Source organism: Zootoca vivipara, chromosome 2 (genome assembly GCF_963506605.1).
Source record: "Zootoca vivipara chromosome 2, rZooViv1.1, whole genome shotgun sequence".
Taxonomy (NCBI): Eukaryota; Metazoa; Chordata; class Lepidosauria; order Squamata; family Lacertidae; genus Zootoca; species Zootoca vivipara.
Window position 1 is genome coordinate 3150949 of NC_083277.1, and position 26189 is coordinate 3177137.

At 47.0% G+C, this 26189-nt stretch overlaps 2 protein-coding genes across 3 annotated transcripts; both read right to left on the reverse strand.

Annotated features, from left to right (window-relative positions):
* Positions 1 to 684: 684 nt before the first annotated feature.
* On the reverse strand, positions 685 to 25200 carry LOC132591276 (zinc finger protein 814-like). Its single transcript, XM_060269193.1, has 2 exons — positions 24982 to 25200; positions 685 to 4055 (listed from the first exon to the last, which is right to left on the reverse strand). Exon 2 carries the CDS (start codon positions 3900 to 3902, stop codon positions 2136 to 2138), a length of 1767 nt encoding a protein of 588 aa, XP_060125176.1. The 5' UTR covers positions 3903 to 4055; positions 24982 to 25200; the 3' UTR covers positions 685 to 2135.
* On the reverse strand, positions 17911 to 24819 carry LOC132591288 (zinc finger protein 239-like). Of its 2 annotated transcripts, none has more exons than XM_060269296.1 (2): positions 24570 to 24819; positions 17911 to 20204 (listed from the first exon to the last, which is right to left on the reverse strand). In XM_060269296.1, the coding sequence occupies exon 2, from the start codon at positions 19679 to 19681 to the stop codon at positions 18503 to 18505; it is 1179 nt and encodes a 392-aa protein (XP_060125279.1). In that variant the 5' UTR covers positions 19682 to 20204; positions 24570 to 24819; the 3' UTR covers positions 17911 to 18502. The 2 variants fall into 2 exon arrangements, with proteins under 2 accessions (XP_060125279.1, XP_060125275.1); XM_060269292.1 differs by lacking the exon at positions 24570 to 24819 and having other exon boundaries at positions 17911 to 19837; positions 20057 to 22477.
* Positions 25201 to 26189: the final 989 nt, after the last annotated feature.

The window sequence follows — 26189 nt, forward strand, 5'->3', positions numbered from 1 at the left end:
GAAAACAATCTTTCTCCCTCCTCCATATGACATCCTTTCATATATTGGAACATGGCTATCATATCACCCCTTAACTTTCTCTTCTCCAGGCTAAACATACCCAGCTCCCTAAGCCGTTCCTCATAAGGCATAGTTACATATTATTTACATAATATTTAAAGAGAAATGCATAATGGCATCCGTTCTCATCAGCTCCGAGAACAAAACAGAAGGACGTAAAAGTGAAAGTACAGTTTCACAGTCTCACACCGGAAGAGAGATAAGACAGTCTTCCGTTCTCACGCTCCACTCAGACAGGCGTGTGAAATATACCAATCATAAAATCAGCATTGGGGAGCATGAAATCCTAACAGCCTTTGTTCTTTCTCTATACATGCACTATGTTGTTTTATGATGTGGCAACCCTTCACTCAAGAAAGAAAAATAATTCCTAATGAAATAGAATTATTAATGGATGGTAATTAGTAATGGAGAGCTGGAAGTCAGCCCGGAATGGCAAAATGCCAGTGAAAGATGGTGGAGTCGATTGCGCAGCAAGAATTAAGTTCTCGGATTGGGGGGGGGGTAAGGCTCTGGGATTACTGCAAAGTGTGGAAAAGCTATTCTGTCTGGACACACACACACACACAGATATATATATATATATATATATATATATATATATATATATATATATATTCACTCTCTAGCTGCAGAACATTTAGTTTTTGTCTCTGTCGGAGACACCCATCTGGTCTTTCAAGGTTGTTCAGATAATTAAGAATATTGAAATAAAGAACTAGGCTAGAGGTCTTCCTAGGAGCATGTCCAGTTTCAAAGGTGGAGGGAGGCTTTCCACCCTCAGGGCCCAGAAGTGGCTCCTGCCTTGGGGCAGCTGGTGGATTTGAAGAAAGTTGACCCTTAACACTCTCGGTTTGGGACCAGCCTGAACCTCCTTCCACATTATACTCAAACATATTGTTTCTCCCCTGTGTCATTTTGGGGACAGCATTCTACACATACTTGAACCACTGTGCCACCCCCCCCCAGAACATTGCTTTGAGATGCTCTGGTACAGCTGCTTCTTCCCTGTGCCCCCTTCCCTCCTCATGCAAGACGTGCAGCTGGGAACAGAGCCTTTCCTGTTTATGCCACTAAACACCCCTTTTATTTCTCCTGCCACCAAACATATCTATACACAATATATCTATAAATCAAAAGAATAGATGAGGGTTTCAAGATTACCTTCGGCCTATAAGTAGGTACTTTCAGTCTTTCTGTGTCTTCATGGTTCCATTATTGCAATTATAACAGTGGGAGTTATGCTGCTGTTCCTATAATATTAATCTAACTCTGCTTCCAAATAAATCTCAGCTCCACTTTGTGCAACTCTCCATTCCCAGATACAAACATTTCCAACTCGCTCCACCAAACACCAAAACCAGCTCACTCTGAGTCCATCCTCATTCAGAAGCAACACTCCAGACTCACACACTCCCCCTCCCTATCTAACAATACATTAAATATTATATTATGCTTACTATTGTGAAATGTTACCTTCATTACTTTAAATACATGTCTAGACAATGTTACATACAAACAACAGAAGCTCACATACGCTGCATGCATTTAAGATTGATTTCCTGGGTTAAACTTGCTTGCTTGAAAAACCTCAGGGGCTTGAAAGAAGAATTTTAATGGACTATTGGATAAGATCTGGATTTTGTTAAATAAGAAAGCAGAGACAATCAGAGAAGGAGACTTTCTGAGTCTGAAGCATGGGAAGTCAATTTTAAATTTGTATAATTTGGCAAGAGATTTGGATTAATTGTTCAGTTGATATTTGTATAACTTGTATAGTTTGGAAATGGATTAGATATTTAAATTGGAAAATCTAATAAAATGTTTATTTAAAAAAAGATTGATTTTCTGTTATTGATGTGAGAGAAATTGTCAACTTGGGGAAAAACAGGTTCTACACTCTAAAAAGCGTTCCATAATAACCAAAGCAGAATCCACACTCCTCCTATTTAAACAATTTCTCTTCTTTGAGTTAATTGATGGCTTGCAGAGTTTCTACTCTGACAGCTCTTTCCCCTCAGAGTCTTTTGATGGTTTGTATGACTTCTACTTCAACAGAACCTCTGTCCACTTCCCTAGGACTTATATGATTTCTCCCCTGTATGAGTCCGTTGGTGTTTTCTAAGGTTTCCACTCTGACTGAAGCTCTTTCCACACTCCATGCATTTAAATGGTTTCTCCCCAGTGTGAGTCCGTTGGTGTATTCTAAGATTTCCACTGTGACTGAAGCTCATTCCACACTCCATGCATTTAAATGGTTTCTCTCCTGTGTGTGTTCGATTATGTAAATTCAGTTTCTCACTCCTACTGAAGCACTTTCCACACTCTATGCATTTAAATGGTTTCTCTCCTGTGTGAGTTTTTGTATGTCTTCTAAATCTTCCACTATCGGTGAAGCTCTTTCCACACTCCATACATTTAAAGGGTTTCTCCCCCGTGTGACTCAGTTGATGAATTCTAAGCTGTCCACTCTGACTGAAGCTCATTCCACACTCCATGCATTGAAATGGTTTCTCCCCCGTGTGACTCCGTTGATGAATTCTAAGCTGTCCACTCTGACTGAAGCTCATTCCACACTCCATGCATTGAAATGGTTTCTCCCCCGTGTGAGTCCGTTGGTGTTTTCTAAAGTTTCCACTCAGACTGAAACGCTTTCCACACTCCATGCATTTAAACGGTTTTTCTCCCGTATGACTCCGTTGATGTTTTCTAAGTTCTCCATTGTTAGTGAAGCACTTTCCACATTCCATGCATTTAAATGGTTTCTCCCCTGTGTGACTCCGTTGATGAATTCTAAGGTTTCCACTCTGACTGAAGCTCTTTCCACACTCGATGCACTGAAATGGTTTCTCCCCCATGTGACTCCGTTGATGAATTCTAAGGTGTCCACTCCGACTGAAGCTCTTTCCACACTCCATGCATTCAAAAGGTTTCTCTCCTGTGTGAATCCCTTGATGGATTCTAAAGTATCCACTCCGACTGAAGCTCTCTCCACACTCCATGCATTTAAATGGTTTCTCCCCCATGTGACTCCGTTGATGTCTTCTAAGGTGTCCACTCTGACTGAAGCTCTTTCCACACTCCATGCATTTAAATGGTTTCTCCCCCGTGTGAATCCGTTGATGGTTTCTAAGGTGTCCACTCTTACTGAAGCTCTTTCCACACTCCATACATTTAAATGGTTTCTCTCCTGTGTGAGTTCGATGATGTGAATTCAGTTTCCCACTCTGACTGAAGCACTTTCCACATTCCATGCATTGAAATGGTTTCTCCCCCGTGTGACTCCGTTGATGAATTCTAAGGTGTCCACTGTGACTGAAGCTCTGTCCACACTCCATGCATTTAAATGGCTTCTCCCCTGTGTGATTCCGTTGATGGATTCTAAGGTTTCCACTGTGGCTGAAGCTCTTTCCACACTCCATGCATTGAAATGGTTTCTCCCCTGTGTGAATCCGTTGATGGTTTTTAAGCTGTCCACTCTGACTGAAGCTCTTTCCACAATCCATGCATTGAAATGGTTTCTCCCCCGTGTGAGTCCGTTGATGAATTGTAAGCTGTCCACTGTGACTGAAGCTCTTTCCACACTGCATGCATTTAAATGGTTTCTCTCCCATGTGACTCTGTTGATGACTTCTAAGGTATCCACTATGACTGAAGCTCTTTCCACACTCCATGCATTGAAATTGTTTCTCCCCCGTGTGAATCCGTTGATGGTTTCTAAAGTGTCCACTCCGACTGAAGCTCTTTCCACAATCCATGCATTGAAATGGTTTCTCCCCCATGTGAGTCCGTTGATGAATTCTAAGTTTTCCACTCTCAGTGAAGCTCTTTCCACACTCCATAGTTTCAGATTGTTTATCCTCTCTCTTTTCACACTCTATGTATGGTTTCTTTGTTTTTCCTATTGGACATGGCCCACCAGAATTTTAACTGCCTTCTCCATTTTTTTTCCGACTGGGGTGGGTGGGGCGGAGAGAGAAAATCCTACTTGGTTTCTAGGAAGAGAACAAAGGAATATTACACACATCAATTGGCACTTGCTCTTATTTTAACATATCGTACATTATCTCCTGTCCTCCATAAGTTCCAGATTTTTAGGAAAGGCAAATGAGATAATGTTCAATAATGGTAATGCATCATCAGTCCCTCCTAACACTTAATAAACTTTAATGAAACAGCATGTGGGGTTTAATTTTTATAAAAAGTGGTTTCTCACAGGAAAAGGAGCTGCTCTATGTCCATGAACCTGCCCACTGTTCATCAGGGTTTTAAGTTCATCATGAAGTTCTTCATTCTCTGCACAATAATTCTCCACCCCTGCCGAGTGTGGGCACATTGGATTTATAGTGTTAGGGTCTAGATAAAAAATAAAAATAAAATAGAAAAAGTCCTTCCAGTAGCTCCTTAGAGACAAGCTAAGTTTGTCATTGGTATGAGCTTCCGTGTGCATGCACACCTCTTCAGTTACACTGAAACAGAAGTCACCAGACCCTTATATATACTGGGAGGGGAGGGGAGGGGTATTACTCAGAAGCGTGGTGGGAGTGGGTGATTGGCTGATAGGTGTGGTAAACCTGTTGACGACCACAGATTGGTCTAGATACCAATCATAATCCCTGGGAAATTTCTCAAGAACCCTTAAGATCCAGTTTCACCTACTCCCAAATAACACTGAGCCCTAGAGCAGGCTTTCTCGACCTTGGGTCCCTAGATATTGTGGTACTACAATTCCCATCATTCCTAGCCATCAGGGCCTGTAGTTACTGTTTATGGAAGTTGCAGTCCAAGAACATCTGGGGATCCAAGGTTGAGAAATGCTGCCCTAGAGGAACCTTCTATGCTGAGGTGAGGCATCTCTCACCCTCCAGTTGTGGTTGGACACAAAGTAAAGGTAAAGGGACCCCTAACCATTAGGTCCAGTCAGAGACGACTCTGGGGTTGCAACACTCAAATCACTTTACTGGCCGAGAGAGCCGGTGTACAGCTTCCGTGTCTCACCAGAGTGGTGCATGCTCTAGTTATCTCCCGCTTGGACTACTGCAATGCGCTCTACGTGGGGCTACCTTTGAAGGTGACCTGGAAACTGAAATTAATCCAGTATCAGCAGCATCCACCTCTGGCAAATCACAGAAGCGCATGGAAACGCCATTTACATTCCCGCCGGAGCGGTACCTATTTATCTACTTGCAGTTTGATGTGCTTTTGAACTGCTAGGTTGGCCGGAGCTGGGACCAAGCAACGGGAGCTCACCCCGTCGCAGGGATTCAAACCACCGACCTTCTGATCAGCAAGCCCTAGGCTCAGTGGTTAACCCACAGCACCACCTGAGTCCCATTTTGGACACAAAGTACCATCTGCCAAAGCAAGGCTGGCCCATGGCCAGGGATGATAGGAGTCTTATCTGGTTGGACACACTTTCCCCTTCTTCCCCCTCTTCTGAAAATGCTGAATATCTGTATTTCATTTCCTCCTTCTTCCATGATCTCCAAGATCTTCCTTATATAGTCCAACTGCACACATTCCCAAATCATCCAGCACCATTTACTTCCCGAGGCTGCTGTATTGTGTCTAGGACACTGGCAATGGGACAGCACCTTCCACTGGATGAGAGGATAGAGGGTGAAATCAGGGCAGGCCAAATGGCACTCAGCTCAGTCCCCTCCTTGCCCCTCTCTGCATCTGCTGCCTGAGGGGGCTGCCTCAGTCTCCCTCACAGTGGAGCAGGCCCTGGGAACAGCCTTCCTCTGCCCCCAAAATACAGGAAACACGACAAAGAATACCTTGGAGCAGGGGTCAGCAAACTTTTTCAGTAGGGGGCTGGTCCACTGTCCCTCAAACCTTGTGGGGGGGCCAGACTATATATTTTTTTGGGGGGGGGAATATGAATGAATTCCTATGCCCCACAAATAACCCAGAGATGTGTTTTAAATAAAAGCACGCATTTTACTCATGTGAAAAAACCAGGCAAGCCCCACAAATAACCCAGAGATGGATTTTAAATAAAAGAACACATTCTACTCATGTAAAAACATGCTGATTCCCGGACTGTCCACTGGCCGGATTTAGAAGGCGATTGGGTCGCATCCGGCCCCCAGGCCTTAGTTTGGGGGGCCCTACCTTGGAGTGTCACTGTGGAACATAACAACAACAACAACCACGAAATCCCAACATTCCAAGAGTGGCATGCTAAATTAGTAGAATTTATGAACTTAGCTAAGATGACTGCAACTATAAGAAATGTTCCCATCCCAAACAGAAAATTAAAAGCGAGTGGAAATATGTGGAGGATTATCTGAACAAAGAAGGTATCAAAACGAAATTGGTGATTTGCTTAAATTGAGATACGCATAGGACGAAGTATCCAAAAGATGAATCAAAATAAAACATCTTTGGTGGGTATGAATAGATTAGGAAAGCGAGTTAATAGAAATTAATAGAGGAAGTGATATACAACCATTCGGTAGTAGTTTTAATATTTAATGTTTCCTTTCCTTTTCTTCTTTTTGTCTTTTGTTGAGTGATGGATTTTTCATTTTTTATTTTTCTTTCTTGTCTATGATTGTAATATTTTTTAGAATTTAAATAAAGCTTGTTTTATTTAAACAACAACAACAACAACAACAACAACAACAACAGGTTGTAAGTCACTTTGCGCTGCCCTGGGCAAGAGAAAGAGACTAATAGATTCAATAAATAAATAAACATAATAATTACACAGGCTGGGGGGGGAAGGAACCCCGCTCATTTCCATAACAATCTTCCCAATTCCTTAAATCCCACAGATTTAAGAGATCTGAAACAGTAGGAATAATGGAAACCTGGTGGAATGGAGAGAAAGAGTTGGGCACAGGTAGGAACCCTTTAGATGCTTCTCCACAGAAACACAGGCATGTGGGTGAGAATGTAGTTGACAAGACAGAAGTCTCAAAGGGCGGAAATAATAAAGTGGGCTTCCTCCCTTTCCTCTTTCCCCCAATGGTTAGACTCTCTATAACAGCCCCCAGCGCCCCCTGCAGCTGCTGATCTGGGTCTTATGGCAGGGCAAAGACTGAGCTTTAAGGGAGGAGAGGGTGGGTGGATCAGGCCTCCTGTTCAGGGATCTCTCCCTGGTCGACTCCAAGGAGATTCCTGGGCAGGAGAGAGAAGTCAAGGCAGGCAGCCCCCAAGTCTCTCTCTCTTTCTCCAAGATGGCTTCGATCCCTCCCCCAGGGATGCTTCCTTTCCTACCTAAGCCCCCCAACTTCCTCTGCCCTCCACCCCCGAGTCTCCCTTTTGCCCAGAGGCCCCCCTGGCCGGCTCACCCTTCCTGCCAAATCTCTCCCCAGCGCCCCCACCTCTCCATCCGGAGGGGCATCGCAAGAAGAGCAGGGAGACGGGGTGGGGTGGGTCTCCATCCAGGCCTCTCTCGCCTCCTTTAACCCTTCCATGGATTCTCCAAACAAAGGGGACCCACCAAGGCACCCCTCGGCACCTGCGCGGAGCCAGGATCGCGGAGAAAAGAGCGCCCCAGGGATTCCTGCCAGGGAGAACCCGGAACTCGCAGAGAGACGCGGAACTGGGGCCTCGGTTCAAGTCTCAGCCCTTGGGGGGGGGCCTCCCATTTCATTCCCGGAAAGCCCCCGCTCTTGCGGGAGGGGCATCTCTTGACTCTCAACCCGATGGGGCACTGCAAAGTCCTCCCCCCCCTCGCTATTCTATTCTGTAATATAAAGGGCTGGGGGCTCTCCATTGAGGCAAGGCGCTTCCCCCCCATCACCTGATCCACAGAAGGAAGGGGGAGGGGGAGCACTCCCCTACTTTCCTTTCACACACACACACCCAAATCCTGCCGTCCCTTCCCAGTTTCCCTGTTTGCAGATTCAGGGGGAGAAAAGGCGCATCCTTCTCTCCCTCCCCGCCCCCCACAATATATAGATATATTTTGCACCTCTTTCTCCTCCTCCTCTGCAGCCGGATTGCATGGATAGGGGCCTCTGCCAAGGAAGTGAGTTGTTGTTGGGGGTCTCTGCCCCCTTTCTCTCCCCCCTTCTCCCACTTCCCCGCCCTGCAGTTCTACTTCTTTGTCCCCTCTGCTCGCTTTTCTATTCCGATTTCCTTTCCCGCTCTCCAAGGACCAGCCCCCTCTGGGGGAGGGGCTCCTTTATCCCAGCAGTTCCTAAATCAGCCAGAAAGAAGGGGGAGGGGGAGCACTTCCCTACTTTCCTTTCATTCCACCCCCCCCCCCCGGCCCCAAATCCTGCCATCCCTTCCCAGCTGCCTTGTTTGCTGATTCAGGGGGAGGAAAAGCACATCCTTCTCCCCACACCCCCAAATCTCCCCACCCGCCCAAAAAAATGTTTTGCACCTTTTATTCACTCCTCCTCTGTGAATGTGGATGGTGGCCCCTCCTCCTCCAACCTAGGCCCCCTCCCCATCCAAAATTTCCTGCCTCTCTAGGAAGCGGAGCTCACTTCTCGCAAAGAGGGAACCGCCAGAAGGCTCTCAGTGCTGGATCTCAGTGTCTGGGCTGAATGATGGGGGTGGAGACGCTCCTTCACATGGGCGTACCCAGGATCAAAACTAGGGGGGGGGCAGGCAAGCCACGGGGCCCAGCCACGCCCCCCAGCCACCCAATTGGCTGGGGATCCCACAGGAGGTGTGGTCAACATCCATGCCCCCTGGTGGGGAGGGGGTGGTCACCCAGAGAGAGAGAGAGAGAGGCGGAGAGGAGCCTGGCAAAGGCGGCAGGGAGGAGGGAACGCGTGCACGCTCTCCCTTGCGCACAACACAACTCAAGCGCTTTCTCTCCCGCCCTTGCCGCTGCTCCTCAGACTCACTCTGCTTCGCTCCTGCCGCGAACACCAAGTTGCGACCACCGATTGCCGCTGAACTTACGCGCAAGTACAAGGGCAAGCTAGCCTCTTCCTCCTCAGCGCAGAGCGGTCGCTCCGGAGCCCGATCCTGTGGCGGAGGCGACTGTGGCGAAGCATGCACACAGACACACACACCCCTCCCCGCCAAAGCAGCTCAGGTGCCGGGTGGGAGGGGAAAGAGGCGGGAAAGCGGGCCTCATCCTCATGCGATTGGCTGGCTATGACGTCCACGCCCCCCGGAGCAGAGCGGGCGGTCACGCGGTTCTCCGCAACTCCTCCCCGCCGGACACTTTTTGCAGTGAAAAAAACCAGTGCTACGCTACAGCCCGCAGTGTGAGCTGTAATTTATACCTCCCCCCTTTAGCTTCTAGCGGGGGCAGCTCCCCCCCCCCGGGTACGCCCATGCTCCTTCAGGTATACAGAATCTGAGAAGGTCCCAGGTTCGATCCCAGGAGAAAGCAGGGAAAGAGACCCCCCCCACCTCCGAAAAAGTCATCCGGGAGAGGGGGGGTGGGGATCTGGTCATTTTCACACCCATTTCTGCAAAGTAGACCGGAGTTGTTATGCGCGTTTGGGGCTTGGAACAGTGACTTATGACAACCCTAAATGGTGTTATCCAGGCATCCCCAAACTTCGGCCCTCCAGATGTTTTGTACTACAATTCCCATCATCTCTGACCACTGGTCCTGTTAGCTAGGGATCATGGGAGTTGTAGGCCAAAACATCTGGAGGGCCGCAGTTTGGGGATGCCTGGTGTTATCCCTTGACATTGTGTGTGTGTATCCGCTTATTTTATGTGAGCTGCTTGGAAGACAGCTTTCGTTCAAAGGCAAGATTGAAATACAATTATTTCCCCCCCATTCGAAACAAAGAGATATTCCACCGCCCCTCCTCTCCTTGGGCTGGAGCTCTCCAGATCCAGGGCTCTCCCCCTTCCTTTCCCCCTTCTCCCCACTGCCCCTTTGAAGAACCATAGCATTACAGAATCTGAGAACTCCAACCTCTGAAGGCAGCCCTGTTATTATTATTATTTATTATTATTATTAAAACCTCCAAGGAAGGAAAGCCCACCACCTCTCATGGGAGTCTGTTCCCCTGTCAGAGAGGCTTTCCAAGTGTTTCGTCAGAATCTCCTTTCTTGCAACTTGAAGCCATGGGTTTGAGTCATACCCTACAGCCTAGAATAGAGTTATCTTTTTGTTGTTGCTGCTTCACCCTGTGGACTCATGTTAAGCTAGTGGTCCACCAAGACCCCTAGATCCTTTTCACATGTCCTGCTAGTAAGCCAGGTGTCCCCCATCCTCTCTTTGTGCAGGTGGTTCTCTGTTACTCATTTTGTTATGCAAGGATGTGCCCCAGCGGAGCTGCTATTCCTGTTACAGGAAATCTCAGGGGAGCATTAATAGGGCAAGTTGCGCCCAAATTCTCGGTCCTCATTTTCCTGAGCAGTGGGTCTCTATGGCTGGGCAGGATCTGTCCCGCCTCAGACTGCAGGGGAGGCAGCTCACAGGATAGACTGCTCTCCAGTGCACCCCTTTTCCCAAGGGAGGAGGGCCCTGGCTGGACATCTCCCCACTGACTTGGTTTGCTTCCTCAAGTGGTGGAATCAATGTGTCCCAGAAAACAGGGTCTTCCTTGCAGGCTGAAGTGGTGCAGTCCAGATACAGGCAAAACCCTTGGGGTGTGGAGGAGGCAGAGAGTTTGGCTTCTCCCTCCCTCCCTTCCCTACCCCACCCCTTTGAGAGCACTTGTGAATGGGTGAGTTCAACCGTTCCTGGAAAGAGCCCTGAAAAGTGGCCACACCAGGTCCATGTGCCCCTATGACGTTCAAAGGGAGCTTCCTGTTGGCTGCCTCAATGCTCAGAGGTGGCTCCTGCCTCCAGGCAACTTGTGGCTTTGTAGAAAGTTGACCCTTAAGTTTGGGAGCTGCCAAATGCACACTATGGACATCCACAGGGTTTCTCCCCTATGTGTGTTATCTCTGCGATAATCTGATATGACCTTACAGTGAAGCATTTAACACACACTTAGGCCACCTCCCCATTGCATGGAGGTCTCTCTGGCACTGCCCACTCTCTGCTCTGCTACCTTCCCTCCTCATGCAAGATGTGCAACTAGGAGGCAAGTCCTTCCTGGTTATGCTGCTAAACAGCCCTTTTATTCCTGATGCCCCAAGAGACAAAGTTTTATCTGAACATTTCCCCCTTCACATAGCCAAGAATGAGGAGGTTTGTGACAATTTATAAAATATAAACAATTGCACTTCCAGTCCGGAGCTGCCATGGTGGACAACAGATCCCATGATAGCGGGTGCTGGGAGTGCAGAAAATGAGGATTTGAGAGTAATTATCCTTACAAGTCCCCCCCCCCCGGGTGTCAAGGGTGTGAGCTCTCACGCACAGACCGTCCACTACCTGTTGCTCGCTTCTGAGATGTGGGGCTGGGAACGCTGAGTGCACGTATCAGCAACTCTCCAATGCAGTCACCATGAGAGTTACCGTAATTCCTCTGTTTTTTAAGATAGATATGAATTTGGACTTTAAAAACAGACATGCTCTGGAAGAAGGAGACAAGATGATCTGCTAATTGAATCAGCCACTGATTGCGAGGGACTTGATTGGGAGCGGACTATCGTCGTAACCGGATTAGAAGGTGGGTGAAGGTTGTTGTTGTTTAGTCGTTTAGTCGTGTCCGACTCTTCGTGACCCCATGGACCATAGCACGCCAGGCACTCCTGTCTTGCACTGCCTCCCGCAGTTTGGTCAAACTCATGTTCGTAGCTTCGAGAACACTGTCCAACCATCTTGTCCTCTGTCGTCCCCTTCTCCTAGTGCCCTCAATCTTTCCCAACATCAGGGTCTTTTCCAAGGATTCTTCTCTTCTCATGAGGTGGCCAAAGTATTGGAGTCTCAGCTTCACGATCTGTCCTTCCAGGGAGCACTCAGGGCTGATTTCCTTCAGAATGGATAGGTTTGATCTTCTTGCAGTCCATGGGACTCTCAAAAGTCTCCTCCAGCACCATAATTCAAAAGCATCAATTCTTCGGCGATCAGCCTTCTTTATGGTCCAGCTCTCACTTCCATACATCACTACTGGGAAAACCATAGCTTTAACTATACGGACCTTTGTCGGCAAGGTGATGTCTCTGCTTTTTAAGATGCTGTCTAGGTTTGTCATTGCTTTTCTCCCAAGAAGCAGGCGTCTTTTAATTTCGTGACTGCTGTCACCATCTGCAGTGATCAAGGAGCCCAAGAAAGTAAAATCTCTCACTGCCTCCATTTCTTCCCCTTCTATTTGCCAGGAGGTGATGGGACCAGTGGCCATGATCTTGGTTTTTTTGATGTTGAGCTTCAGACCATATTTTGTGCTCTCCTCTTTCACCCTCATTAAAAGGTTCTTTAATTCCTCCTCGCTTTCTGCCATCAAGGTTGTGTCATCTGCATATCTGAGGTTGTTGATATTTCTTCCGGCAATCTTAATTCCGGCTTGGGATTCATCTAGTCCAGCCTTTCGCATGATGAATTCTGCATATAAGTTAAATAAGCAGGGAGACAATATACAACCTTGTCGTACTCCTTTCCCAATTTTGAACCAATCAGTTGTTCCATATCCAGTTCTAACTGTAGCTTCTTGTCCCACATAGAGATTTCTCAGGAGACAGATGAGGTGATCAGGCACTCCCATTTCTTTAAGAACTTGCCATAGTTTGCTGTGGTCGACACAGTCAAAGGCTTTTGCATAGTCAATGAAGCAGAAGTAGACGTTTTTCTGGAACTCTCTAGCTTTCTCCATAATCCAGCGCATGTTTGCTATTTGGTCTCTGGTTCCTCTGCCCTTTCGAAATCCAGCTTGCACTTCTGGGAGTTCTCGATCCACATACTGCCTAAGCCTGCCTTGTAGAATTTTAAGCATAACCTTGCTAGCGTGTGAAATGAGCGCAATTGTGCGGTAGTTGGAGCATTCTTTGGCACTGCCCTTCTTTGGAATTGGGATGTAGACTGATCTTCTCCAATCCTCTGGCCATTGCTGAGTTTTCCAAACTTGCTGGCATATTGGGTGTAGCACCTTAACAGCATCATCTTTTAAAATTTTAAATAGTTCAGCTGGAATATCATCACTTCCACTGGCCTTGTTATTAGCAGTGCTTTCTAAGGCCCATTTGACTTCACTCTCCAAGATGTCTGGCTCAAGGTCAGCAACCACACTACCTGGGGTGTACGAGACCTCCATATCTTTCTGGTATAATTCCTCTGTGTATTCTTGCCACCTCTTCTTGATGTCTTCTGCTTCTGTTAGGTCCTTACCACTTTTGTCCTTGATTATGGTAATCTTTGTACGAAATGTTCCTTTCATATCTCCAATTTTCTTGAACAGATCTCTGGTTTTCCCCATTCTATTGTTTTCCTCTATTTCTTTTCATTGCTCATTTAAGAAGACCCTCTTGTCTCTCCTTGCTGTGTTTTGGAAATTTGCATTCAGCTTCCTGTATCTTTCCCTATCTCCCTTGCATTTTGCTTGCCTCCTCTCCTCCGCTATTTGTAAGGCCTCGTTGGATAGCCATTTTGCTTTCTTGCATTTCCTTTTCCTTGGGATGGTTTTCGTTGCTGCCTCCTGTATAATGTTACGAGCCTCCATCCATAGTTCTTCAGGCACTCTGTCCACCAAATCTAAATCCTTAAACCTGTTCCTCACTTCCACTGTGTATTCATAAGGGATTTGATTCAGATTGTATCTTACTGGCCCAGTGGTTTTTCCCACTTTCTTCAGTTTAAGCTGGAATTTTGCTATAAGAAGCTGATGATCTGAGTTACAGTCAGCTCCAGGTCTTGTTTTTGCTGACTGTATAGAGCTTCTCCATCTTTGGCTGCAGAGAATATAATCAATCTGATTTCGATGCTGCCCATTTGGTGATATCCATGTGTAGAGTCGTCTCTTGTGTTGTTGGAAGAGAGTGTTTGTGATGACCAGCTTGTTCTCTTGACAGAACTCTATTAGCCTTTGCCCTGCTTCATTTTGAACTCCAAGGCCAAACTTGCCAGTTGTTCCTTTTATCTCTTGATTCCCTACTTTAGCATTCCAATCCCCTGTAATGAGAAGAACATCCTTCTTTGGTGTCATTTCTAGAAGTTGTTGTAGGTCTTCATAGAATTGGTCAATTTCACTTTCTTCAGCACCGGTAGTTGGTGCATAAACTTGGATTACTGTGATGTTAAAAGGTCTGCCTTGGATTCGTATCGAGATCATTCTGTCATTTTTGAGATTGCATCCCATTACAGCTTTTGCCACTCTTTTGTTGACTATGAGGGCCACTCCATTTCTGCTACAGGATTCTTGCCCACAGTAGTAGATATGATAGTCACCCGAACTGAATTCGCCCATTCCCTTCCATTTTAGTTCACTGATGCCCAGGATGTCGATATTTATTCTTGTCATCTCATTTTTGACCACATCCAGCTTACCTCCACTCATGGTTCTTACATTCCAGGTTCCTATGCAATATTTTTCTTTACAGCATCGGACTTTCCTTTCGCTTCCAGGCATATCCGCAACTGAGCGTCCTTTCGGCTTTGGCTCAGCCGCTTCATCAGCTCTGAATCTACTTGTACTTGTCCTCCACTCTTCCTCAGTAGCATGTTGGACGCCTTCCGACCTGAGGGGCTCATCTTCCAGCGTCATAACTTTTATATGCCTGTTGTCTTTGTCCATGGAGTTTTCTTGGCAGGGATACTGGAGTGGCTTGCCAGTTCCTTCTCCAGGTGGATCACGTTTAGTCAAAACTCTCCACTATGACCTGTCCATCTTGGGTGGCCCTGCATGGCATAGCTCATAGCTTCTCTGAGTTATTCAAGCCCCTTCGCCACGACAAGGCATTGATCCATGAAGGGGGGGTGAAGGTTAACATACTCTAATAGAGGGGGATTTCCCCTGCCAGATCTAAAGATTTACTATGAAGCAGCTACATTTTGCTGGATGAAAGAATGGTTTCTGCTGGAGAATACTGATGTTTTGGACTTGGAGGGCTTTGACAATGCATTTGGTTGGCATGCATATTTATGGTATGATAAGGTTAAGGTTCATAAAGGCTTTAAAAACCATATATTTAGAAAATCATTGTTTAATGTTTGGAATAGATATAAAGATTTGCTGGAAAGGAAAACACCAAAATGGATTTCACCTCTGGAGGCAAAGACCCATAAAAGGTTGAATATGGAAACCAGGTGGTTAAAATATTGAGATATTTTAATAGAAGAAGGAGACCAGTTCAAGATAAAGACATATGAACAATTAAAAAATCATCTCGATGACTGGCTCCAATATCATCAAATAAATGAGTTGTTCAAACTGGACAGGAAAAATGGTTTCCAATCAGAAAAATCCAAGTTGGAAACGGAATTGCTAGAACCAAAAACAAAAATTCTTTCCAGAATGTATAATTTATTGCTGGAGTGGCATACGAAAGATGAACAAACAAAATCTGTTATGATAATAAATGTTGGAAATGTAAGAAATCAGAAGGAACCTTTTATCACATGTGGTGGACTTGCCCATTAGTTAAGGATTTCTGGGGAAAGATTTATGATGAGTTAAAGAGAGTGTTGAAAAACACTTTTATTAAGAAACCAGAATCCTTTCTTTTGGGTATGGTCGGAAAAGAAATCCCCAATAAAAGTTTCAGGTCTCCCATCATGATATTGATACAGCTTTTTTATACGGGGTTTTGCAGGAAGATATATTTTTACTGCCCCCTGCTGGTGTGGATGTACCAAAGGGAATGGTATGCAAACTAAAGAAATCACTGTATGGGCTCAAACAGAGTGCCAGGTGTTGGAACACCAAACTTACAGAAACATTGCTTTCCTTAGGATTTAAGCAAGGTATCGCTGATCCGTGTGTGTTTGTCAAACAAGAGGGGGAGCAAAAACTGTATTGTATTTGTTTTGTTGATGATTTGCTGTTCTTCTGGAAGAACAAAGAGTTGTACCAGAGTACACTTGCTCAGTTGAAGGAACACTTCAATATGAAAGACCTAGGTGAAGTTTCCAATTATCTTTCTCTACAGGTTGAGAGAAACAAAGAAGGTACTTTTCTGGTACACCAAACTCAAAAGATTACTGATGTGCTGAACCAACTGAATTTAATTGACGCAAATCCTGTTGACACACCTATGGTACAAGGTTATAAAGTTGATGATGATGCAGAACCATTTACCGACACTACACTGTATAGATGTGTGTTAGGTAAGTTAAACTTCATCGCAAGAGTTTCAAGACCTGACATTGCTGTTAGCTGTAATTTGCTGAGCAGACGTGCCAACAATCCTACTGTTCAGGATTGGCGTGCTTTGAAACGCATTTGTAGGTACTTAAAAGGAACCATGCACTACAGATTGCGTTTCACAAGTCAAAAGACTGGAGGTCTGGAAATCTTCGCAGATGCAAGTTTTGGTAGTGGTGTCACAGATAGCAAAAGCACTTCAGGTGTTTGTTATGTATACAACCATTGTCTTTTTGATTGGATGTGCAGGAAACAGACAACCATTTGTCAGAGTTCCTGTGAAGCAGAGCTCAACGCTCTCTCACTCTCCTTAATGGATTGTGAATGGTTGTTGCAACTGTTCAAGGATATTGGAGTTAAAGTGTCTTGTCCTATTCAGGTATATCAAGACAATCAGTCCTGTTTAGCTTTGCTAGCATCCGAGAGTTGCAAGCAGAGGACCAAATATTTGCAGATAAAATTACATCGTGCAAGGGAATGCATAAAGAAAGGACTGGTCCAAATATCATACATGCCAGGTAATGAAATTCCGGCTGATATGTTGTCCAAGGTTGTAAATAAAGAACAGTTGCACAGTTATATGCAAAAGCTACAGTTTGGAACTGCTGAGCTTAAGGTTTCACAGAATGGGGGAGTGATGTCAGGAGATTCAGTTCCACCTTAAGACTTAGGCATGTTGCTGCTGATATATGTCACATGTCTAGGTATATCCTTTTATGGACTCTTACTTTCAGTTCTGTTCTGAGTTCTGTTCTGAACTGTTTGATCTGATGGAAGAGAGAAAGCATCGTTCGCTCTCTCTTCATGCTGTAATATAGCTGTAAATAAACCACTTTAAAATGCCTCTCTGCTGCTGCCTTATCATCTCCGCTGAAACTGCGTGGGCATCTCTGCTGATTGCGTGCTCAGGTTGCTGAGACCCTGAGTCGTGCTCGTGTTCCATGGGAATCACCGGGACTGAGACGAAGAGGGAGCTGCCGGCTGGACCTCCCAATGGTGACTGGACCAGGTGCGCAGCCTGGGAGTCATTCTGGACTCACAGCTGTCCATGGAGGCACAGGTCAATTCTGTGTCCAGGGCAGCTGTCTATCAGCTCCACCTGGTACGCAGGCTGAGAGCCTACCTGCCTGCAGATTGTCTCGCCAGAGTGGTGCATGCTCTGGTTATCTCACGCTTGGACTACTGCAATGCGCTCTACGTGGGGCTACCTTTGAAGGTGACCCAGAAACTACAACTAATCCAGAATGCGGCAGCTAGACTGGTGACTGGGAGTGGCCACCGAGACCACATAACACCGGTTTTGAAAGATCTACATTGGCTCCCAATACGTTTCCGAGCACAGTTCAAAGTGTTGGTGCTGACCTTTAAAGCCCTAAACGGCCTCAGTCCAGTATACCTGAAGGAGCGTCTCCACCCCCATCGTTCTGCCCAGACACTGAGGTCCAGTGCCGAGGGGCTTCTGGTGGTTCCCTCGCTGCGAGAAGCCAAGTTACAGGGAACCAGGCAGAGGGCCTTCTCGGTAGTGGCACCCGCCCTGTGGAACGCCCTTCCACCAGATGTCAAAAAGAAAAACAACTTTTAGAGGACATCTGAAAGCCGCCCTGTTTAGGGAAGCTTTTAATGTTTAAGAAATTAGTGTATTTTAATGTTTCTGTTGGAAGCCGCCAAGAGTGGCTGGGGAAACCCGGCCAGATGGGCGGGGTATAAATTTATTATTATTATTATTATTATTATTATTATTATTATTATTATACTCATCCATATTGTTTCTCCCCTGTGTCATTTTGGGGACAGCATTCTACACACACTTGTGTCACTGTGCCCCCCCCCCCAGCACATTGCTTTGAGATGCTCTGGTACGGACCCTTCTTCCCTCCTCATGCAAGACATGCAGCTAGCAACAGAGCCTTTCCTCGTTATGCCACTAAACAACCCCTTTATTTCTCCTGCCACCAAACATATCTATACACATATTATATTATGCTTACTATTGTGAAATGTTACATCCATTACTTTAAAAACATGTCTAGACAATATTACATACAAACAACAAAAGCTCACATACGCTGCAAGTATTTAAGATTGATATCTGTTATTGATGTGAGAGAAATTGTCAACTCGGAGAAAAATAGGTTCTACACTCTAAAAAGCATTCCATAATAACCAAAGCAGAATCCACACTCCTCCTATTTAAACCATTTCTCTTCTTTGAGTTAATTGATGGCTTGCAGAGTTTCTACTCTTACAGCTTTTCCCCTCAGAGTCTTTTGATGGTTTGTAAGACTTCCACTTCAACAGAACCTCTGTCCACTTCCCTAGGACATATATGGTTTCTCCCCTGTATGAGTTTGTTGATGTTCTGTAAAAACTCCACTCTGACTGAAGCTCATTCCACACTCCATGCACTGAAATGGTTTCTCCCCCGTGTGACTCCGTTGATGAATTTTAAGGATTCCACTGTGAGTGAAGCTCTTTCCACACTCCATGCATTGATATGGTTTCTCCCCCGTGTGACTCTGTTGATGAATTCTAAGCTGTCCACTCTCAGTGAAGCTCTTTCCGCACTCCATGCATTTAAATGGTTTCTCCCCCGTGTGACCCCATTGATGAATTCTAAGGTTTCCACTATGACTGTAGCTCTTTCCACACTCCATGCATTGAAATGGTTTCACCCCCGTGTGACCCCGTTGATGAATTCTAAGGTGTCCACTCTGACTGAAGCTCTTTCCACACTCCATGCATTTAAATGGTTTCTCCCCCGTGTGACCCCGTTGATGAATTCTAAGTTTTCCACTGTCAGTGAAGCTCTTTCCACACTCCATGCATTCAAATGGTTTCTCCCCTGTGTGAGTCCGTTGATGAATTCTAAGGGTTCCACTCTCACTGAAGCTCTTTCCACACTCCATGCATTCAAATGGTTTCTCCCCCGTGTGAATCCGTTGATGGTTTCTAAGGTTTCCACTCACACTGAAGCTCTTTCCACACTCGATGCATTGAAATGGTTTCTCCCCCGTGTGAATCCGTTGATGAATTCTAAGCTGTCCACTGTGACTGAAGCTCTTTCCACACTCCATGCATTGAAATGGTTTCTCTTCTGTGTGAGTTCGATGATGTGAATTCAGTTTCCCACTCCGACTGAAGCTCTTTCCACATTCCATGCATTTAAATGGTTTCTCCCCCGTGTGAGTCCGTTGATGAATTCTAAGTGGTCCACTGTGACTGAAGCTCTTTCCACACTCCATGCATTGAAATGGTTTCTCCCCCGTGTGACTCCGTTGATGAATTCTAAAGTTTTCACTCCTACTGAAGCTCTTTCCACACTCCATGCATTGAAATGGTTTCTCCCCCGTGTGAGTCCGTTGATGAATTCTAAGCTGTCCACTGTGACTGAAGCTCTTTCCACACTCCACGCATTGAAATGGTTTCTCCCCCATGTGAGTCCGTTGATGAATTCCTAGTTTTCCACTGTCAGTGAAGCTCTTTCCACTCTCCATAGTTTCAGATTGTTTATCCTCTCTCTTTTCACACTCCAAGTATGGTTTCTTTGTTTTTCCTATTGGACATGGCCCACCAGAATTTTGACTGCCTTCTCCATTGTTTTTTTCCCGACTGGGGTAGGTGGGGCGGAGAGAGAAAATCCTACTAGGTTTCTAGGAAGAGAACAAAGGAATATTACACACATCAATTAGCACTTGCTCTTATTTTAACAACTCATACATTATCTCCTGTCCTCCATATGTTCCAAATTTTTAGGAAAGGCAAATGAAAAAATGTTAAATAATGGTAATGCATCATCATTCTTTCCTAACCCTTAATCAACTGTAATGAATCAGCATTATCTTAGAATACGGTTGAACTGTGGAGTTTACCTTTTATAAAAAGTGGTTTCTCACAGGAAAGGGAGCTACTCTAAGTCCATGAACCTGCCCACTATTCATCAGGGTCTTAAGTTCATCATGAAGTTCTTCATCCTCTGCACAATAATTCTCCACCCCTGCCAAGTGTGGGCACATTGATCTAGATAAAAAAGAAAAAGAAAAAAAGAAAAATTCCTTCCAGTAGTTCCTTAGAGACAAACTATGTTTGTCATTGGTATGAGCTTCCGTGTGCATGCACACGTCTTCAGATACACTGAAACAGAAGTCACCAGACCCTTATATATAGTGGGAGGGTGGGGAATGGTATTACTCAGATGGGTGGTGGGAATGGGTGATTGGCTGATAGGTGTGGTAAACCTGTTGACGACCACAGATTGGTTTGCCTTATACTTGGTGTTTACCTCTATGGATGTTGGGGATCTGACACTAAGTAAAAGTGAAACACAACAAGTGCCATGGTCAGATCACTTCCTGGTGCAACTGGACTTCTCCGTGACCCTTCCCCTCTGCTGGGAGGTGGAATTTTGATGGTATGCCCCCGCTACTTTATGGATCCAATTGGTTTCCAGAGAGTGGTAGGGGATGTTTTATCCCATGCTGATGGCCTTTCAGCTGATTCCCTGGTGGCCCGCTGGAGTGTGGATTTAACCAGGGCTATTGACTGTCTAGCTCTGAAGCGCCCTCTCCGATTGCATGGAGCCGGGACAGCACTGTGGTTTCCCACGTAGCTGAAGGCGATGAAACAGTCGCTGAGATGGCTACAGTGGCGGAAAACACGTTCTGAATCAGACCGGACACGGGCTAGAGCTCAACTTCGAGCCTACCAAGTGGCAATGGCGATGGCGAAGAGGACCTTCTTCGCCGTTTCCATTGCATCTGCAGAAAACAGCAGCAGGAGACTCTTCCAGGTGGTCCAAAATCTATCATAACCACCTTCCTCATCGGGGCCTGGTAAGGACCCCAAGAGGCTTTTGCAAAGTTTTTTCAGATTCCGAAGGAGGTAGACTCCACTGTGGGAGCAGGGCCGGGGCGGTAGAATGCTAGATCCCTGTCTAGTCATGTTTCATTTGATCACTTCCAATCTGTTACCTCCAAGGATATGGACAGGCTGCTTGGACAAGTGAAAGCGACCGCCTGTCTCCTTGATCCTTGCCAATCCTGGCTAAAAAAAAGTGAGCTGAGCTGGGAAGGGCTGGGCGATGTGCTCCACGGGGTGCTGAATGCTTCCCTCTGTGCGGGATTCTTCCCAGACCCGCTGAAAGAGGCGGTCATTAAACCGCTTCTTATAAAAACATCTTTAGGCCGGCAAATATGGCTAATTATCGCCCAGTCTCAAATCAACCATTCCTGGGCAAGGTGATTGAGCGGGTGGTTGCTGAACAACTCTAGGAATGCCGGGAGGATGCGGACCATTTGGATCCCTTCCAGTCGGGATTCAGGCCTCATCATGGGACTGAAACTGCCTTGGTCGCACTGGTTGATGATCTCCAGTGGGCTAGGGACAAAGGTGAAATCTGTTTCCTAGTTCTGTTGGATCTCTCAGTGGCCTTTGACACCATTGACCATAACATCCTTCTGGACTGTCTACAGGGGCTGGGAGCTAGGGTCACTTGTCATACAGTGGTTCTGCTCCTTTCTCTGGGGTCGGGTCCAGAAAGTGGTGTTGGGGGATGAGTGTTCAGACCCCTGGGCTCTCACTTGTGGGGTGCCTCAGGGTTCCGTCCTCTCCCCCATGCTTGACAGCTATGCCCCCATGCTTTTTAACATCTACATGAAGCTGCTGGGAGAGATCATCAGGGGATTTGTGCTGGGTGTTCATCAGTATGCAGATGACACCCTTTGACAAGGTGCCCCATGATATTCTTGTAAAGAAGCTGGTAAAATGCGGGCTAGACAATGCTACCATTCAGTGGATTTGTAACTGGCTGACTGACCGAACCCAAAGGGTGCTCATCAATGGATCCTCCTCATCCTGGAGAGTAGTGACTAGTGGGGTGCCACAGGGTTCTGTCTTGGGCCCAGTCTTATTCAACATCTTCATCAATGACTTGGATGATGGGCTTGAGGGCATCCTGAGCAAGTTTGCAGACGACACCAAATTGGGAGCGGTGGCTAATACCCCAGAGGACAGGATCACACTTCAAAATGACCTTAACAGATTAGACAACTGGGCCAAAGCAAACAAGATGAATTTTAACAAGGAGAAATGTAAGGTACTACACTTGGGCAAAAAAAATGAAAAGCACAAATACAGGATGGGTGACACGTGGCTTGAGAGCAGTACATGTGAAAAGGATCTAGGAGTCTTGGTAGACCACAGACTTGACATGAGTCAGCAGTGTGATGCAGCAGCTAAAAAAGCCAATGCAATTCTGGGCTGCATCAATAGGAGTATAGCATCTAGATCAGGGGTCCCCAGACTTACCGCGCAGTGGGCCGGAGGGCAGGGGAGTGCGCGCGCAGCGGGCCGGAGGGCGGGGGAGTGCGCGCCCGTGCGCATGCGCGCACGCACACGGGCGGGGGGGAAACGCCGAAAATTGCTTGTGCGCATGCGTATGGGCCTCCCCCGACCCAGAAGTGCATCGGAAATGACCTCTTCCGGGTCGGGAGAGGCCCATACGCATGCGCACAAAGGATTTTCGGCAATTTTTTGCCGATTTTTAAGATCATCGCCGCGCCACGCGCCGTAAGAGTGGGCGGCGGCAGCGGGCGGCGGGGGTCGTCGCAGGCCGGATTGGGAGGCCGATTGGGCCGCATCCGGCCCGGGGGCCGTAGTTTGGGGACCCCTGATCTAGATCTGGGGAAGTAATAGTACCACTGTATTCTGCTCTGGTCAGACCTCACCTGGAGTACTGTGTCCAGTTCTGGGCACCACAGTTCAAGAAGGATACTGACAAGCTGGAACATGTCCAGAAGAGGGCAACCAAAATGGTCAAAGGCCTGGAAACGATGCCTTATGAGGAACGGCTTAGGGAGCTGGGTATGTTTAGCCTGGAGAAGAGAAGGTTAAGGGGTGACATGATAGCCATGTTCAAGTATATGAAAGGATGTCATATGGAGGAAGGAGAAGGATTGTTTTCTGCTGCTCCAGAGAAGCGGGCACGGAGCAATGGATTAAAACTTCAAGAAAGAAGATTCCACCTAAACATTAGGAAGAACTTCCTGACAGTAAGAGCTGTTCGGCAGTGGAATTTGCTACCAAGGAGTGTGGTGGAGTCTCCTTCTTTGGAGGTCTTTAAGCAGAGGCTTGACAGCCATATGTCAAGAATGCTTTGATGGTGTTTCCTGCTTGGCAGGGGGTTGGACTGGATGGCCCTCGTGGTCTCTTCCAACTCTATGATTCTATGATTCGATTTTCCCCACCCTCCTCGTTCCCCCCCCCTTAGCTAGACTTTTTACCGTTTAATCTTTTTCTTTCCACATTTTTTACTATTATTATTACTGTTATTGCGTTTACTTTTTAACTTCATTTTTTTTAAATCCCCCTTTCCCCCCTCCCCCAATATCAACACTTCTACATCACTATTATCACCCATCTCCCACTTTTAATACATAGACTCCCCCCTTCATTTTATACACCAAATCCCCTCCTTTACTCATTTCCTCCTTATCATCCTCACCTACCCCACTTCTCACACACCCCACTCCCACTTTTGTCACTGTTGTTTGACTGCTGGTTGGCCTGGCATTAAATTGAAACCTGCTTGTCTGCAGGAGCTGATCTGGGTCTTATGGCAGGGAAGGACAGAGCTTCAAGCTTCAACCCCCTATCTTCCTCTGCCCTCCTCCATCCGCCCCTGAGGGTCCCCTTTGCCCAGAGGCCCCCATGGCCGGATCACGCTTCGTGCCAAATCTCTCCCAAGCGCCCCCACCTCTCTATCCTGAGGGACCTCGCAAGAAGAGCAGGGAGGGGGGAGAGGAGGGAGACGGGGGTCTCTATCCAGGCCTCTCTCGCCTCCTTTAACCCTTCCATGGACTCCTTTTGATTCTCCAAACAAAGGGGACCCACCAAGGCACCCCTCGGCACCTGCGCGGAGCCAGGATCGCGGAGACAAAAGCGCCCCAGGGATTCCTGCCAGGGAGAACCCGGAACTCGCAGAGAGACGCGGAACTGGGGCCTCGGTTCAAGTCTCAGCCCTGGGGGGGGGGCTCCCATTTCATTCCCGCAAAATCCCCCACTTTTGAGGGAGGGCAGGACAGCTGAGCATCTCTTGACTCTCAAGCGGATGGGGCGCTGCAAAGTCCTCTCCCCCCGCTCGCTATTCTATTCTGATTTCATTTCCTATAATATAAAGGGCTGGGGGATCTCCAAGGACGCGAGGCGCCCCTGCTCGCCTGATCCACAGAAGGAAGGGGGAGGGGGAGCACTCCCCTACTTTCCTCTCATTCCCCCCCCCCAATCCTGCCGTCCCTTCCCAGTTTCCCTGTTTGCAGATTCAGGGGGAGAAAAGGCGCATCATTTTCTCCCTCCCCACCCCCCACAATATATAGATATATTTTGCACCTCTTTTTCCTCCTCCTCTGCAGCCGGATTGCATGGATCGGGGCCTCTGCAGATAGCGCCAAGGAAGTGAGTTGTTGCTTGGAGTCTCTGCCCCCTTCCCCGCCCTGCAGTTCTACTTCTTTGTCCCCTCTGCTCCCCCTCCCTTGCTCGCTTTTCTCTTCCGATTTCCTTTCCCGCTCTCCAAGGACCAGCCCCCCTCTGGGGGAGGGGCTCCTTTATCCCAGCAGTTCCTAAATCAGCCAGAAAGGAGGGGGAGCATTTCCCTACTTTCCTTTCATCGCCCCCTCCCGCCCCAAATCCTGCCCTCCCTTCCCAGCTGCCTTGTTTGCTGATTCAGGGGGAGGGAAAGCACATCCTTCTCCCCCTCCCCACACCCCCAAATCTCCCCACCCGCCAAAAAAATATTTTGCACCTTTTTTCCCCTCCTCCTGCTCTTCAGACCTCCTCCTCTTCTGGGAATATGGATGACGACCCCCCCTCCAACCTTGGCTCCCCCCTCCAAAATTTCCTGCCTCTCTAGGAAGCGGAGCTCACTGACCCTTGGGGAGGAATGAGTGACGCCTCCCTCCCAGAACACACAAACTCTCCTCCTTCCAAACAAGCTCCGTTATCCTGTTTCTTTCCTGAGAATAATTTCAGCTCTCTCTCCCCCCCCCCCCCGGTATGCCCATGCTCCTTAAGGTATACAGGACCTCCTCAGGTCCAGGTCCGATCACCGGAGACAACAGGGAAAGAGACCCCCCACACCTCCGAAAAAGTCCTCCAGGAGAGGGGGGGTGAGGATCTGGTCATTTTCACACCCATTTCTGCAAAGTAGACCGGAGTTGTTATGCGCGTTTGGGGCTTGGAACAGTGACTTATGACAACCCTAGAACTATGGAAGGCACCACATTGAGCCGCATGAAATGGAAGTCCATCAACCTCACCAAGAAACTTGCCCAGGTACAAACTGACATCCTCTTTCTATCTAAATGCAAAAACCTGGACATTGTACCTAAGGGTCTTAGAATTAAGAACCCTCTTCAATCAACTTATCCCACAGAATATGCCAGAAAACTATGCCACACTTTATCTAAGAAACTGCTGAAACATCTTATCGGCGTTCTGTATTCCAAACAGAAGTTAATAAAGGAGGAACTCTCTGCACTGGAGAACTCCATCAGGAATCACCCGGCCTGGCAGAAGTTCCACAAGGAAAAACAAACCATTTACCACTCTCAACTGGAGTTACTGAAGAACCAGAAAAATAAAAAACTCTGCAACCTTTCCAACCTACAGGCCACCAATCAAAACAAGTTCAACAACATTGTCAATCTTTCACAGCAAACACTCAGCCCAGCTGAGGAATCCGTCCTTTCACGGGGACTATCATTCTGCCCTGCCAAATCCCAACACATGATTCAGTTCTGCGGGGACCTGGAAGCATTTTTCCGCCGTTTACGCCTGAAGGAGTATTTTCATCACACACAAGAACAAGACAAAGTAGAACAAACTACATCCCCACAACACAACACCTCTCAACTTACTGGGGAACAACCATCACCCTCCAAACGCATCAATGAACAGAACATTGACCACCAACTACCACCGAAAAGAAGTTACACAAAAAGGGACTCCACA

Bases quoted from the DNA above. Each gene is read 5' to 3' on its own strand.
- LOC132591288 (XM_060269296.1), bottom strand. From the start codon at position 19,681: ATGGAGAGTGGAAAGAGCTTCACTGACAGTGGAAAACTAGGAATTCAT.
- LOC132591276 (XM_060269193.1), bottom strand. From the start codon at position 3,902: ATGGAGTGTGGAAAGAGCTTCACTGAGAGTGGAAAACTTAGAATTCAT.